The following is a 15,028-nucleotide window of genomic DNA, read 5'->3' as shown; positions in this document are numbered from 1 at the left end:
TGATTTTTTAATATAAACATCTTGATATTTGGTAAACAGCGTGTTGCCTGGGTTTATATTTACAAAGTAATCACTATCGCTTAATTTCTATATTCCAAATTCTACATTATAGCTTTGCTTGATTTTCTCTTCTTCCAACAATATTCTCTTTGCAACCTAAATTAATACAATTCTTATTAATTTCATAAGTAACAATTAAATATAAAGATTTTTCTAAAATTTCTACCAATAATAATCTCATCAATATCATGCTTCTTTTCTATCTGGTCATCTTGGTTGCCTCATCACAAATCCTGTTTACAATTCTTATTTAAATTTATTTTCTCTACAATGTTCAAAACATTTCTACTGGTTAAAATTTTCCCACAATTAATTACCTTAAAGTATTTAAATCTATTTTCATATCTTAAAAAATAAGAAAAAGACATAGAAAAGACATAGAAAAAGAAAAGACCCGAGAGAAAAAGAAAGAGAAAAAAAGAGAAAAAAGGAGAAAAAAGAAAGTAATATACTACTTAAAATATGTATCCCTCTTGAATTAATATACACATTTCCAATTTTTTTGGTTCTTTTTACCCATCATTAAACCTATGTTTAATCTTTAAATGTTCCATTTAATAACTCCAATCATCTAATCTTTTAACTGTGTTCAAAACATTTTTCCCTTTTTTAGTTAACCGTTGGAATTTTCTTAAAATCAATTACATTTAAATATCTAAAACATTTCCTTTATGCTAATTATCCCACAGATTTTTATAGTTCCCATATTGAAAAACAAAAGAAAAAAAATACTGTCTTACTTAGAGAGTTCATCCCTCTTAAACTAAAATCTTTCGATTTCTTCAGCCATATTCAAACAAGTGTTTAATTTTTAAATATTCCCTCTGATAAACCCCATCATCTAATTCCTCAATTCTCACTTTAGCCCTCTTTTTTGCCAAGCATCTCTCCCAATCAATAGGTGCTGGTGATGACCTATAAAGCCCTAAATGGCTTGGGTCTGGGATATCTGAGGGAGCACCTGCTGCCGGCATCAAGCTCCCTTCGTCCTGTGCGCTCCCACAGGGAGGGTCTTCTCAGGGTACCGCCGGTAAAAGATTGCCGGTGGACAATACCCAGGGGGAGAGCCTTCTCTGTGGGTGCACCTGCCCTTTGGAACCAGCTGCCTGTAGAGCTTAGGACTGCCCCTGACCTTCGCTCATTCCGCCGGGACCTGAAGACCTGGCTAATTGGGATTTTTATTTATTCAAGGTTAATGTAATCATTTTAATTGTTTTTAATTTTTGTAATTGTTGTATTGTTTTTTTAATAAACCTTGTGAGTCCTACGAGAGAAAGGCAGTATATAAGTTTAATTAATTAATTAATTAATTAATTAATATTCTGTTGCATCAAAGAGTCTTTCCATAATCTTGTAAATGTTATAGTGGATATAGTAGACAAATCAAACATCATGTCTTTGTAAAAAGATTTTGTCCCTTCATATTCGTTGAAGATTTCTCTCATCATTCCTTGTCTCCCCATTTCTTGTGGTACTCCCAGCAGCTCAGTAATCCATTTTGTCAAATCTTTTTCCTTATCCTCAAATTTATTTTGTGATTTTAGAGTTATCTTTTCAATTTTCAATGATTCATGTAAGTCCTTCTCCACTTGAGTCTCCACTAGCTTATGTTCAGTTGCCTGCTTTACATGATCTCTCTCATTTTTTGTTTTCTGATCATTTGATTGTTGTGACGCTAAATTGAGAATGCATTCATTTAAATTTTCAAATTAATTTTTAATTTCCTCATGGTTTAATGTTAATATTATTTGCATTTGTTGTAACAGAACAAACATTTCCTCCTGGTAAATGTTTATTTTTTCTTGGTATGTTATTTCGGCAGATATCTGATGCTCCATAATGACCAAAGTCCTTTCTCTGCCAATCACTTTAAAGTTGCAATTAAAAAAATATTTATAATCCAGGAAGGTCAATTTTTTCTAAGTTTTGTAGTTCTCACTTTGTAGCTAGTCCAGCTGTTCTTTGTTTAATCAACACCTTGAAGGTCATGACAACCGGCTTCTCTTTCTGGGCTGTATATTTAGGGCAGTATTTTCATCCACCTCTAGATGTCAGCACCAGTCCACCTTTCATTCCCCCCCTAAACTTAATTCGCTGCTTCCGTTTAGAGCAGGGCTTTTCAAACTTTTCACTCATTGTACCACTTTTAGGATAAGGCAATGTCCGAGTACCACCAGTCGCCCAGCAAGGTGTCAAAAACTTGACCAAAAAGAAAAAAGAAAAAACAATTTGCTTAGTGACTGTTCAAAGTTACGACAGCACTGAAAAAAGTGACTTATGACCATTTTTCACAACTATGACCATTGCAGCATCCCCAGGGTCATGTGATTTACATTCAGATGCTTGGCAACAAATTCATATTTATGATGGTCACATTGTTCCAGGGTCATGTGATCACCTTTTGCAACCTTGTGACAAGCACTTAACCACGTTACTAATTTAATCTCTCTCTCTCCCTTTCTCTCTCCCCCTCTCCCTATTTCTCTCTCTCCCTCTCTATTTCTCTCTCCCTCCCTTTCTTTCTCCTTTCTCTCTCTCTTCCTCCTTCTCCCTCTTTTTCTCCCTCTATTTCTCTTTCTCTCCCTTTCTTTTTCTCTCTCCCTCCCTTTCTCTCCTTCTCTCTCTCCCTCCCTCTTTCTCTCCCTCTTTCTCTTTTTCTCCCTCTTTCTTTCCCTCTATTTCTCTCTCTCTCCCATTGTCCCTTCCTTCTTTCCTTCCTTTCTTCCTTCCCTCCCTCTTTGTCCTTTCCTCCTTCCCTCCCTACCATTGTTCCTTCCTTCCTTCCTTCCTTCCTTCCTTCCTTCCTTCCTTCCTTCCTTCCTTCCTTCCTTCCTCCGTCCCTCCCTCCCTTCCATCCATCCTTCCTTCCTTCCTTCCTTCCTTCCTTCCTTCCTTCCTTCCTTCCTTCCTTCCTTCCTTCCTTCCTTCCTTCCTTCCTTCCTTCCTTCCTTCCTTATCCATTTTTACCAAGAAACCTGATGCCCACTTTAACTCTTTATGCAGCACCCAAGGAAAGTTAGGGAAGATCTATCAACGATACTCGGAGGTTGCTAGCTCATTTAATAAGCTTTATTCCAGTAACAGAAACACCTCACATTCGCTCACAGTCAATCCATGCACGCCAACAATGCTGCTGTGGACCGCGGGGCAGAAAGGTGCCCTTCACACGGAATGGATGGAAAACACTCCAAAGTGCCTTTCGCCCTGCTGCCTTCTGCAGACGCAGCTGGAGTCCTGGGTGGGGGGAGATCCGGGGCTGAGGCACACTCGGGGAAGCACACGACAGCAAATCACAATCTGCTGCTCTTGGGGGACGGAGGCACAAAGCCGGCCAAACAGGGCTCAGAGTGGTTGACTGTCCCAGACCACAGTGTTCTGTACCAGCCTGCTACCGGCCCTGCAGAAAAGGCAGGGACAACCCCTTTACAAGAAGGCAAGAGGCTGGAACTAAGCCTGCCAAATTTATTAACATAAAACAGCAAACAGAGCAAAGAGAGCAAACACGAACCATGAAACAGGAGCTATTCAAACGGTTGCCTTCAGCAAACTAACCCTCCCACACATTCCCCTTTTAAACAGTTCAGGGCGTGGGTTCTCTCTGCCTCCTTCCGAGGTGCCCCATTGCCTTCCTCTGTTTACTCCTGATTGACTGCCTTCTGCATCGGGTGTCCTTGAACAGGACCAGCTGTGGGTCATCTTCATCCACGCTGTAAGGCTCACACAGCTGGGTCTGTGTCGTGACCAGATGGGAGGGGCCTGGCTGAGGGCTCTGTGAAGCCTCAATATTATTCTCAGCAAGCTCTCCAACACACCCCTCCTCCTCCTCTGAATCGTCCGACCCAACTGCCGAACCCACAGGCTGACCCTGAATCACAACACACAGCTGCGCTTCCACCTTTCCCAAGGCGGCCCCCACAGACAGAGTACAGCACAGGGAAGATGCGCCAAAGCTTGTCCTGGAGCCTCCCACTGCCAGAAGCCTGCGGCAGCAGCATCACATAGCTTGCAAAAAGTGGGGCGGGCAGCGACAGCTGCTCACAGTGCTGCCCAAAAGCAAACAGGGCAAAAGCAAGCAGGTGGAGCCTCCCACTGCTGGAAGCCTGCTTGCAAAAAGTGGGGTGGGCGGCGGCAGCTGCTCACTGCACCACCCAAAAGCAAGCAAGGCAAGGCCACTATCAAGCCCCGGGCACAACAATCAACCGGGTGTGGGGGGGAATCCATGCAGCAACCCGGCTACCTGGCCTGCCAGCAGCTCGTTGCTCCGCCGATCAGCTGGGAGGCTGAGACTCCGGATTTGAGCCGCTGACAGAGCACAGTGCAAGGAAGACACGCCAAAGCTCATCCCGGAGCCTCCACTGCCGGAAGCCTGTGACCACAGCATAATGGGGCTTGCAAAAAGTGGGGCAGGTGGCGGCAGCTACTCATGGTCCTGGCCAAAAGCAAACAGGACAAGGCAGCAAACCAGCTGATCGGCAGAGCAATGAGCGGCTGGCTTTGGTGTGTCTTCCCTGCACTGCACTCTGTCGGCAGCTCAAATCCAGAGTCTCAGCCTCCCAGCTGATCGTCGGAGCAATGAGTGGCTGGCAGGCCAGGTAGCCGGGTTGCTGCACAGATTCCCTCCCCACAACCAGTTGATTGTCGAGCCTGGGGCTTCATAGCGGCCTTGCCCTGCTTGCTCTTGCCCGGCGCTGTGAGCAGCTGCTGCCGCCTGCCCCGCTTTTTGCAAGCAGGCTTCCAGAAGCAGAGGCTCTGGGGCGAGCTTTGGCACATCTTCCCTGCAGTGCGCTCTATTGGTGGCTCAAATCCGGAGTCTCAGCCTCCCAGCTGATTGGCTGGCAGGCCAGGTAGCTGGGCTGCTGCACAGATTTCCCCCCCTCAACCCAGTTGATTGTTGAGCCCGGGGCTTGACAGCCACTCCTGCTCGAAAGGCAGGGTTCGGCAGCTGGCGAGGCGATTGTGTGGGGCTCTCCCGGGGATGGCAGGCCGAATGGGGACCGGCCTTGCCCTCTCCGTGCTAAAGCAGCACCCACGGAGGTGGCCAAGGGCAAACAGGGCAAGGCCGCTCCTGCTCGAAAGGCAGGGTTTGGTGGCTGGCGAGGCGATGGGGGAGGAGTGGACCGATCACTTTACTGGTACCTGGGATTCCGACGTGCCTTCCCGGCCATGTGTGACCCGAAGAAGCGCCGATCAGAAGTCAATCCGGTTGCTGCACAAGTCTCTGTGGAGGACAGGGTCTTGCTCTGTGCCTGCGCCCACCCTCTGTAGGGTTCCTGCAGGCCGCTGCCAAGCAGCATGCTTTCCAGCAGCAAGTGATCTGGGAAGGAACGGAGCATGGGGGTGGGGGTGGAGAGGAGGTGGGGGAGGCAGGGGGAGGCAGGCGACGCCATGTACCACCAGCCAGGTGCTCGCATACCAGTAGTGGTACATGTACCACTGATTGAAAAGCAATGGTTTAGAGAAGGGTGGGACAAACACACACAACCTCACTTTCGGAGGATTTTTACTTCTGGTTTTTTTCCTCATGAAATCAGTCAGGTAGAAGAGAGAAAATCAATATTATTCCCCAGTTCAGTCACGCTGTTTACAGTCATTCCTAGTTTAATGCTTTTTGGCTTCAGCTGCATGTAGCTTGGGCTAGATTCATGAATGATGCTAGCCTTTTTTCTGTCGTTTTTTGGAGAGCTTTCCCAGACATCCAGATTGACTGCCATTTCCCCAGGATAGACGGGGCTTCCCTCCTTCCTTGCCACCTCTCCGAGGTGGCTTTGGGCCCATTTAAGGTCCCCAAATAGAGAGAAATCAGCCATAGGGATCGGTTTGTCTCAATCCCTCGGCTGGTGCACTAGCTGCGCAGAACCGGAAGCCTAGATTAGAGATTTAATGAAACAATCAAGAGATTTAAAGAAGAGATTAGATTAGATTAGATTAGATTAGATTAGATTAGATTAGATTAGATTAGATTAGATTAGATTAGATTAGATTAAAAGTTCTTATAGCCTGAATATTTAAATATATTTTTACTGGTATTCAACGGATGGCCTGAGTTCATGAGTTCACATATTTGAGCTAACTAAAGATATACATTTAATATTATATCTCAAGAAGATCTCTTTAAAGAGACTCACTGTATCTATTTATTTAATGTGCTCTTGATTTTTTTTTTTTTGCATGAAGTGTTGTCATGGTGTGGAACTGGGAGGATATTTTAAGAAAGGATAAAAATTAAATATTAAGGGTTTTCAGAAACAAACAAAAGCAGTATTCATTTTTAGAACTGGGGGCAGTCTTGACTAATATATATTTATATATACATTTAAAAATAGGTCCATCACCTTACTCTGAACCAACAGTTCCAGCATCTCACTATATCAGTTATGGAAATAGCAGCTATTCTATGGTTAGCCCCAAGATGACCTGGGAAGAAGCAAGGAAGAAATGTGAATCTGAAAATTTAAAACTTGCCAGCATTGTAGATCCCTACACAGAATCATTCATATGGCTGCAGGTGCTCAAATATAAGGAGCCTGTATGGATTGGACTAAGCAGCAAAGAGGTAAGAACAGAATCTATATATTCACAATTGCATACTTGAAAAAATTGTCACATAGATAAGGAACTCAAGAACAGGATTTTGTGAGACTAGAAAGTGGAATGACTACAAGTGGTCTCTGTTTAGCAATTATATTTGGGATTGGCAACTGAATTGTTAAACAAAGAGATCACTAAGTGAAACTGCAACTGTGGTTGTGATCTTAAGGTGATAAATGCAAAAATTGCATTTACTCGTTTATCATTGTTATAAATGAGGCACCTGACATGACATATATGTGACAATGTTCTGCATGGACCTTGAAGACTAAATGCTTTCGCAGAATTGATTTATTTCTGTAAAAGATTTATATTGTTCCTATTTAAGTAACTCTGAGTGGCTTTTCTCACAGTTAAGGAAGAGGACATGGAGTCCAGTTGGCAATGAAAAAGGGGTACAGGTAGTTTTCACTTAACAAGCATTCATTTAGTGGTCACTTGAAGTTATGATAGTGCTGAATGGTAGCTATGGATGGTCTTCCAATTGTAATACTCCTGGCGCCAGGTGATCAAAATTCAGGTTTTTGGCAGCCTGACCACTTTCAGGGTGGCAGAAAGCGCATCAGCTCCCCCTACCTCTTTAACTCCCCCCTGCCCTTTTGGCCTGGACTCCATCCCTGCCCATGCCTACCCTGCCATTCCTCACTGTCCTGAGCTGACTCTCCCTGTTTTTTCATTCGGTGGCTGACAAGGCACATCTGGTTGAAACAGCTGCTGGCCTTCTGCAAGGTTGTTGTGGAGAGGTGGTGGGGTAGGTGATGGGGCAGTGGTAGAGTGGGAAGTAGCCAAAATTGCAGTGGGGGGGGAGAGTGTAGGGGAAGTTGAAGCAAAGCTGTGTGTGGCAGAGTAGAAAAAAATGCGAGGTTGTTGCCTAATGATGGTTCAGTCATTGCCTAATGATCACCATCAATCAGAATAGAGTTGGGAGGGACCTTGGAGTTCTTCTAGTTCAACCCCCTGCTCAAGCGGGAGACCCTCTACCATTTCAGATAGGTGACTATCTAGTCTCTTCTTAAAAACCTCTAGTGATGAAGCACCCACAATGTCTGAAGGCAAGCTGTTCCACTGGTTAACTGTGCTCACTGTTAGGAAGTTTCTCCTTAATTCCAGGTTGCTTCTCTCCTTGCTTAATTTCCCTCTGTTGTTTCTTGTCTTGCCTTCTGGTGTTTTGGAAAATACTGTAAGTTGATCCCCTCCTCTTTGTGGCAGCCGCTCAAATACTGGAATACCGCTATCATGTCTCCCCTAGTCCTTCTTTTCTCCAGACCAGCCAAACCCAAATCCTGTAATCATTCTTCATATGTTTTAGTCTCTAGGCCTTTAGTCATCTTAGTTGCTCTTCTTTGCACTTTTTCCAAAGTCTCAACATCTTTTTTGTAATGTACTGACCAAAATTGGTGTCATTCCAGGTGTCATCTTACTAAGGCGGTACTAAAGCTGTACTAATACTTCACATAATTTTGATTCTATGCTTCTGTTTATACAACCAAGGATTTCATTAGCTTTTTTGGGTGCTGCCACACACTGCTGGCTCATTCCACAACCAGGACTGCCAGAACTACTGTTGCTAAATGTGTGTCACACCATGTTTCACTAAATGAGTGCTTTCTTTAGCAGTGTAAATTCTTGTCACAGTTAGATATTAAGTGAGGATTATTGATACTGAAATTAAAATTAAATTAAATTAAATTAAAACAAAAACAAAAAACAAATAAATAAATAAATAAATAAATAAAATGTTTTCTTGCATTTCCTTATGCACTTTGGTTTTAGAGTGATGGTGTGTACAAGTGGGTAAGTAACTGGAGGCTGGTGTACACTAACTGGGCTGCTGAGGAACCAATGCATAAAACAGCCTGTGTCTACCTAGGCATTGATGGTTATTGGAAAACAGGAAATTGCAGTGAAAAATACTTCTCTGTTTGCGAAAGATACAATGGTAAGCAAATTAAGTCTATTTTAATAGAATTTGTGCATTGCACTAATTTTCAGTTAGTACATAAAGTGGCTTATATCAACAAGATATTTTTTAAAAAACATATGAAATTTATTTTATCTTACTGTATTTTTTCATTACACTGTGTATTATTACTATTATTAATAATTTTGTAAGTGGCTAATTGTTAAAACATATGTGTTTCCTTTAATAAAGAAAACTTATTGTTTTATAACAGGTGTGGTGCCAACTGAGATTCCACAATTGCCAGGAAAATGCCCAAACTCCAAAAACAGCCATATATCTTGGATTCCTTTTAGAGGTCATTGTTATAAATTATATGCTTCAATGGAATATTGGCCAAAAGCGTCCATGAAGTGTAGTCAGATAGGTTAGTATCATTTTGAGCTACATAACAAACAGTAATTTTCCATGCTTACAGAAATCTCGCTAGTGTCTACATTTACAATTATTTTAAATACAGAAATCTTCAGCCAGCAACCCCAAGTTTTATCGTATCATATTCTACCTTACAAAGCTCTTGAAAGAGGAGCATGAGGATGTAGGAAGATGCCACATATAATGAGAATAATATAAAGAGAAATAAATATCTATTTTATACATCCACTGAAAATAATTACTAAAAGAAATATTTCCACTAAGCAAAACCTTCTGGTGGGATGGAAAATGACATATAAAAATTGACATAGAAATATTGAAGGAATAATAATAATAATAATAATAATAATAATAATAATAATAATAATAATAATACAGATTGCCATTTGGAACACAACACGCCAGATATCGCAGTCATAGAGAACCGAAGTGTACAGTTGATTGATATTGCTGTACCAGGAGATGCCAGAGTCGAAGAAGCAATGGATGAAAGCTCATTAAAGAGAGATCCTACCTAGAACTAAGGAGAAATTTCCTGAAAGTGAGAACAATTAACCAATGGAATAGCTTACCTCTCAGAGTTCTGGGTGCTTCTTTGCTGGAGGTTTTCAAGAAAAGTTTAGGCATTCGTTTGTCCAGGTTGAAATAAGGACTCCTGTCTTGACCAGAGAGTTGGACTAGAACCAGCCCATGATTCTATGATGCATTTGTGCTGTTCAGCTTCAGGGAGTGAATCAAGAGAGATACTTTGGTCATAAAAACACAGAGTGTGCCTGAGTGCTTGTCATTTATTTTTTGCCATCATTTTATTCTGTTTCTATGGCTAATGACACATGAACTCATCAAATTGCATGTGATATAATAACAAATTCATTCTAATATATTCTCTTTTATAGAACAATAGAATATATGATATTGGAAAGCAATAATTCTAGTCCTTTTGAAGCTTTTTTAAAAGCATCTTATAAATATAGAATATTTTGAAATATCAGCTACTTTGGAAGACTTGATAGTTTTCCTTATTCTTTTTATTCTTTGAGGTGGGGCATCTCAAATACTATGGAGAATTTAGAACAAAATAAATTTGTCTTTCCAATAAATATTTGTAACTCAGGGTTGAAATGAGGGCTCCTTGTGCTCTCTCAACCTGGTTGGTTTTTTTTGCAGATATTTCATTACCCAAACCGGATAATATCATCAGTGCTTCATTGAAGATGTTATCAAATTTTGGTAATGAAACATCTGCAAGAAAACAGTCAAACTCAAGAGAGCACCAAGCTCCCTTCTTTTCATTACATTGTACAAAATATATTTTTGCAGATGTTTGCTTAAATTATCAGCTTTAACTTTTAGTATCATTATTCACAAAGAATACCGTATTTTCCGGCGTATAAGACGACCCGGCGTATAAGATGACCCCCGACTTTTAAGAAGATTTTCAAGGTTTTTCGTCTTATACGCCGGAAAATACTTACATGCCCTGCCCTCCCTGTCCGTCGCAGAGGAGGCGAAGGCCCGACTGGCCCCGCCGGCCCTCCCACACTTCTGCCAGCCCCCGAGGTGCAGCGTTTCCTGGGCGGCAGGTAGCGCCGGAGGGCAGCCGCCACCCCGCCACGGCTGGCGCCTCTCCTGCTTCCCCCCCAGGCCTTGAACTTCTCCCATTGGGCACAGGGCGGGGCAGCTCCGCCCACAGCCTCTTTTTTAGAACTCGTGCCGCTTCCCTCTCACTGTCGGCCGAGGTGCGCTCAGCCCGTGCTCCCGGTCCCTCTTCCCAGCCGGCTTCCCGCCCTGCCCCTCATGGAGCTGGACTGGGCATGCAGCCTCTCGGTGTGGCTGCTTTTCCTGGGCAGCCTGGCGGTGCGGCTCCTGCGCTCGGACCTGTTGCTGAGCTGGCGGCTGCTGCTGCGCATGGGGCTGCTGGCCGTCCTGCAGGCACTGGGCCAGGCCGTCCTGCCTTTGCCCCTCAGCGCCGTGCTCACGGCGGCTGCCTGCTGGCTTGTCTCGGCCAGCACCGCCCGGCGGAAGCGCATCCCCGCGGGGGGGAGAGCAGTGCTGGTGACAGGTGAGTCCGGTGGGCGCGAGGCCCTCCCCTTGGGCCAAGAGCCGATGGGCAGCGCTGCCTTCGCGTGGGGAGAGCCACCCGACGCTCCCGCCCAGCTGTGTCCCAGAGCCGCGCCGGAGATAGCTCGGTTGCGCGGGGCAGCCCGGCTTTACAAGAACGGGGATGCTCGACTGATTTGTTTTTTTTTTCCGGCATATAAGACGACCCGGCGTATAAGACGACCCCCCAACTTTTGAGAATTTTCATGGGGTAAAAAGTTGTCTTATACGCCGGAAAATACGGTAAGTTGCCATGGGTTTTGTCCTACACATATTAAGCAATACAGATCTAATCAGTTTTAGAAACAGAACTATTTGCTTCTTTACAATACTCAAAACTAAAATTATTGCCTATGCTAGACAAAATAATTGGTCATGCCTTGTGAAATGGCCCTTATTTGGCGGGGTGGAAATCAAACCTGTTAGTGAACTTCTTTGATTCATTTTATCTTTCATAGGTGGCACCTTGACTTCAATTGAAGACTCAGCTGAATTACAATTTTTACAGGAACAAATGGAAAAACTTGGAGATGCAGAATATTGGATAGGCTTGTTCAAAAATCTGGATGGTAATTATATAACTAATATTTATCTATATAGCTAATAATAATAACCCCCCACATACACACACACATTGAAACACTATCTTGACATCGTTGTGGGGCTTGTTTGCCCTGGGGAAGATGAGAGGCATACCAGACAGGTCTCATTAAAGATGCTGGATGAAGAGTGTCTCTCCAAAAACAATATGGTGAGATGTGATTCATACCGGATCAGACATCACCTTGGACAAAAAGGATCACATTTAGGCGTAGAGTTCCTGGATAAATGGACTACAGCAGACATGTCAAACTTGCAATGTCACATGACATTGCACAATGTATCGGGACAGTTTTGCCATTGCCGGCAATGGGGTGGGTGCGACTTCCGGATGTCGCGTCTGGCCTATGGGCCGGCAGTTTGACATCCCTGGACTACAGGGTCCAGAACTGTTGGCTGAACAACCAAGACCAGTAGATGCAGGATTGTCAGATAACATTTGTTTACCCATTGCAAATATACAAAGAATAAAAACAAAGAAATAATGTCTGTTATTACAAATCAATTCCAAGAATAGAGGCTATCTAAAAAGAATGTACAAATTTAAAAAGAACATCCAGAATCAGATATAACAGAACAGATGTTATCAGATCAACACAGATTTATAATACAATTTAATATATTCACTGTAGCTGTTTGCCAGAAGTATTGCCTCTCAGACTATAGAGGCAAACAGAGAGAATGAGCTGTAGAGGAAGTCAGTATAACTAGTAAATTGCTTTTATTCACAAACCAGGCACACTCTCTTCTGTTTTTTCCACAGCAAAAACAAAGCTCTCTAACTAAAAAGGAAAAATTAAAACCAGAAATAAATGAGCATCTAGAACAACAAAAAAGCAACAGATTAAGGCTGTCTGCATTTAAGTTTACAAAGAAACAGATAGCATAAGTAGTAAAACTGCCAACACTGTAAAATCAGATATAAACATCAGCTCACTGCAAGAAATAAGGCAACTACAGTACATTACAGTACATAAGCGAACTATAGTACATTACAGTTCTGTGCACAGCTATAGCACAACTAAAAAATATACAAATATGTAGAAAAAGAGCATGCACAGCTGTGGGGAAGAATTAAGAGATCAACAGTTAAATATCTTTGTTGACCTCTGGTAGAGACATGGCCAGCAGCTGACACACCCAGAAAACCTCCTCTCTCTGGATTGCCATTTTTCTCACTCAGCAACAGAAGGAACAGGCTTCTCTTGTTTATCTGACCCGCCTGGATTAGGGAGTGTCCCAGAATCATCCCTCAAGATCCTCTGTAACAGCCCCAGTCTGCAAGCAATTTTAGAAGCCGAGCTTCAGAACAGCCGGTGAGCTGAAGCTGGAGGGCAGGGCAGAAATCACATCGGAGTTGGATAAAACAGCCGTTTTGGAGTTTATTTTTCAAATGGACAATAAGCTGTGCCCTTTATTTCTTAATCAGTTTATGAGATTATTACCTTTATGAGCTAAAAGGGGCTCTCTTTACCTATCGCATAGGCCAGGGGTAGGCAACCTCGGCTCTTTTATGACTCATGGACTTCAACTCCCAGAATTCCTGAGTCAGCTGACTCAGGAATTCTGGGAATTGAAGTCCATGAGTCATAAAAGAGCCGAGGTTGCCTACCCCTGGCATAGGCCCTAATACTCCTTTTTGAAGCTATACACCATCTTTGAGGCTCCTTTGTTGTAAAATGACAAGGAAGAGGGTTTCTGAAGGCAGCCAAAAGAAGGAAGCCTGATTACTTTTTCTTTTGAAATACAAGGATAAAAGTCATGGCTTTTAATTTACTACTTTTAAAATAAGTTGTAGTCTAGCAGCATGTGCTGTGGGTGGATGAAATTTTCTGATTTTCATGAACTCTGATTGGGCAGAAAAAGGAAAGGAGGAAAAAAAAAGAAATAACATTTGTTGACTACTAGAGGGAGCTGAAGTTAAACATGAAGACATCTAACACTGAGCTGGAATCTGTTATTAAAGACATTAAAGACATTTAATGTTCAAATATACAATAAACTCCCTAGGGTTTAAAGCTGTTAGTGATACAGAGGAGATTAAAAAAGATTATCAACTCACTGTTGATAATCAACTATTAAGCTACAACTGCTGAATAACGCAAATAACCTATCTGTACCACGGCTCTACACATGGACATCACCAGACGGTCATCACAGAAATCAGATTGACTATATGCTCTGCAGCCAAAGATGGAGAAGCTCTATACAGTCAGTAAAAACAAGACCAGGAGCTGACTGTGGCTCAGACCATGAGCTTCTCCTTGCAAAGTTTAAGCTTAAACTGAAGAAAGTAGGGAAAAGCACTAGGCCACTCAGATATGAATTAAATCATATCCCTGTTGAATATACAGTAGAGGTGACAAATAGATTTAAGGAATTAGATCTGATAGACAGAGTGCCTGAAGAACTATGGACAGAGGTTCGCGACATTGTACAACAGGTAGCAACCAAAACCATCCCAAAGAAAAAGAAATGCAAGAAAGCAAAATGGCTGTCTGAGGAAGCTTTGCAAATAGCTAAGGAAAGGAGGGAAGCGAAAGGCAAGGGAGAAAAACATAGATATGCCCAATTGAATGCAGAATTCCAGAGAATAGCTAGAAGAGATAAGAATGCCTTCTTAAATGAACAGTGCAAAGAAATAGAAGAAAACAATAGAATAGGGAGGACCAGAGATCTTTTCAAGAAAATTGGAGAGATGAAGGGAACGTTTAATGCAAAAATGGGCATGATAAAGGACCAAAATGGCAGGGACCTAACAGAGGCAGAAGAGATTAAGAAGAGGTGGCAAAATTACACAGAAGAACTATACAAGAATGAGCTTAATGTCCCTGATAATCACAATGAGGTGGTCACTGACCTCGAGCCAGACATCCTAGAATGTGAAGTGAAGTGGGCCTTAGAAAAGCTGAGCAACAACAAAGCTAGTGGAGGTGACAGTATTCCAGCTGAGCTATTCAAAATCTTAAAAGACAGTACAGTAAAAGTGCTACACTCAATTTGCCAGCAAATTTGGAAAACTCAACAGTGGCCACAGGATTGGAAAAGATCAGTTTACATTCCAATTCCAAAGAAAGGCAGTGCCAAAGAATGTTCAAACTATCGCACCATTGCACTCATTTCTCATGCTAGTAAAGTCATGCTTAAAATCCTACAAGCTAGACTTCAGCAGTATGTGGATCGAGAACTACCAGAAGTACAGGCAGGATTTCGAAGAGGCAGAGGAACTAGAGATCAAATTGCCAACATACGCTGGATCATGGAGAAAGCTAGGGAGTTCCAGAAAAACATCTACTTCTGCTTCATTGACTATGCTAAAGCCTTTGATTGTGTGGATCATAACAA

The 15,028-nt window shown here is 42.6% G+C and overlaps 1 protein-coding gene across 1 annotated transcript in view; it reads left to right on the top strand.

Annotated features, from left to right (window-relative positions):
* LOC308679030 (macrophage mannose receptor 1-like) overlaps window positions 1-15,028 on the top strand; it is a gene marked incomplete at its 5' end in the record, with an annotated part of 70,354 nt that overhangs the window by 41,578 nt on the left and 13,748 nt on the right. Inside the window, 4 exons of the mRNA XM_081346265.1 lie at window positions 6,384-6,613; window positions 8,422-8,587; window positions 8,823-8,975; window positions 11,542-11,652. Of these exons, the coding sequence (XP_081202391.1) occupies window positions 6,384-6,613; window positions 8,422-8,587; window positions 8,823-8,975; window positions 11,542-11,652 (660 nt within the window). The remainder of the gene's footprint in view (window positions 1-6,383; window positions 6,614-8,421; window positions 8,588-8,822; window positions 8,976-11,541; window positions 11,653-15,028) is intronic.

The sequence above is a fragment of the Vipera berus genome (genome assembly GCF_964194415.1).
Source record: "Vipera berus genome assembly, chromosome: Z".
In the NCBI taxonomy this organism is placed as follows: Eukaryota; Metazoa; Chordata; class Lepidosauria; order Squamata; family Viperidae; genus Vipera; species Vipera berus.
This window is presented reverse-complemented; position numbering and strand designations above follow the sequence as displayed.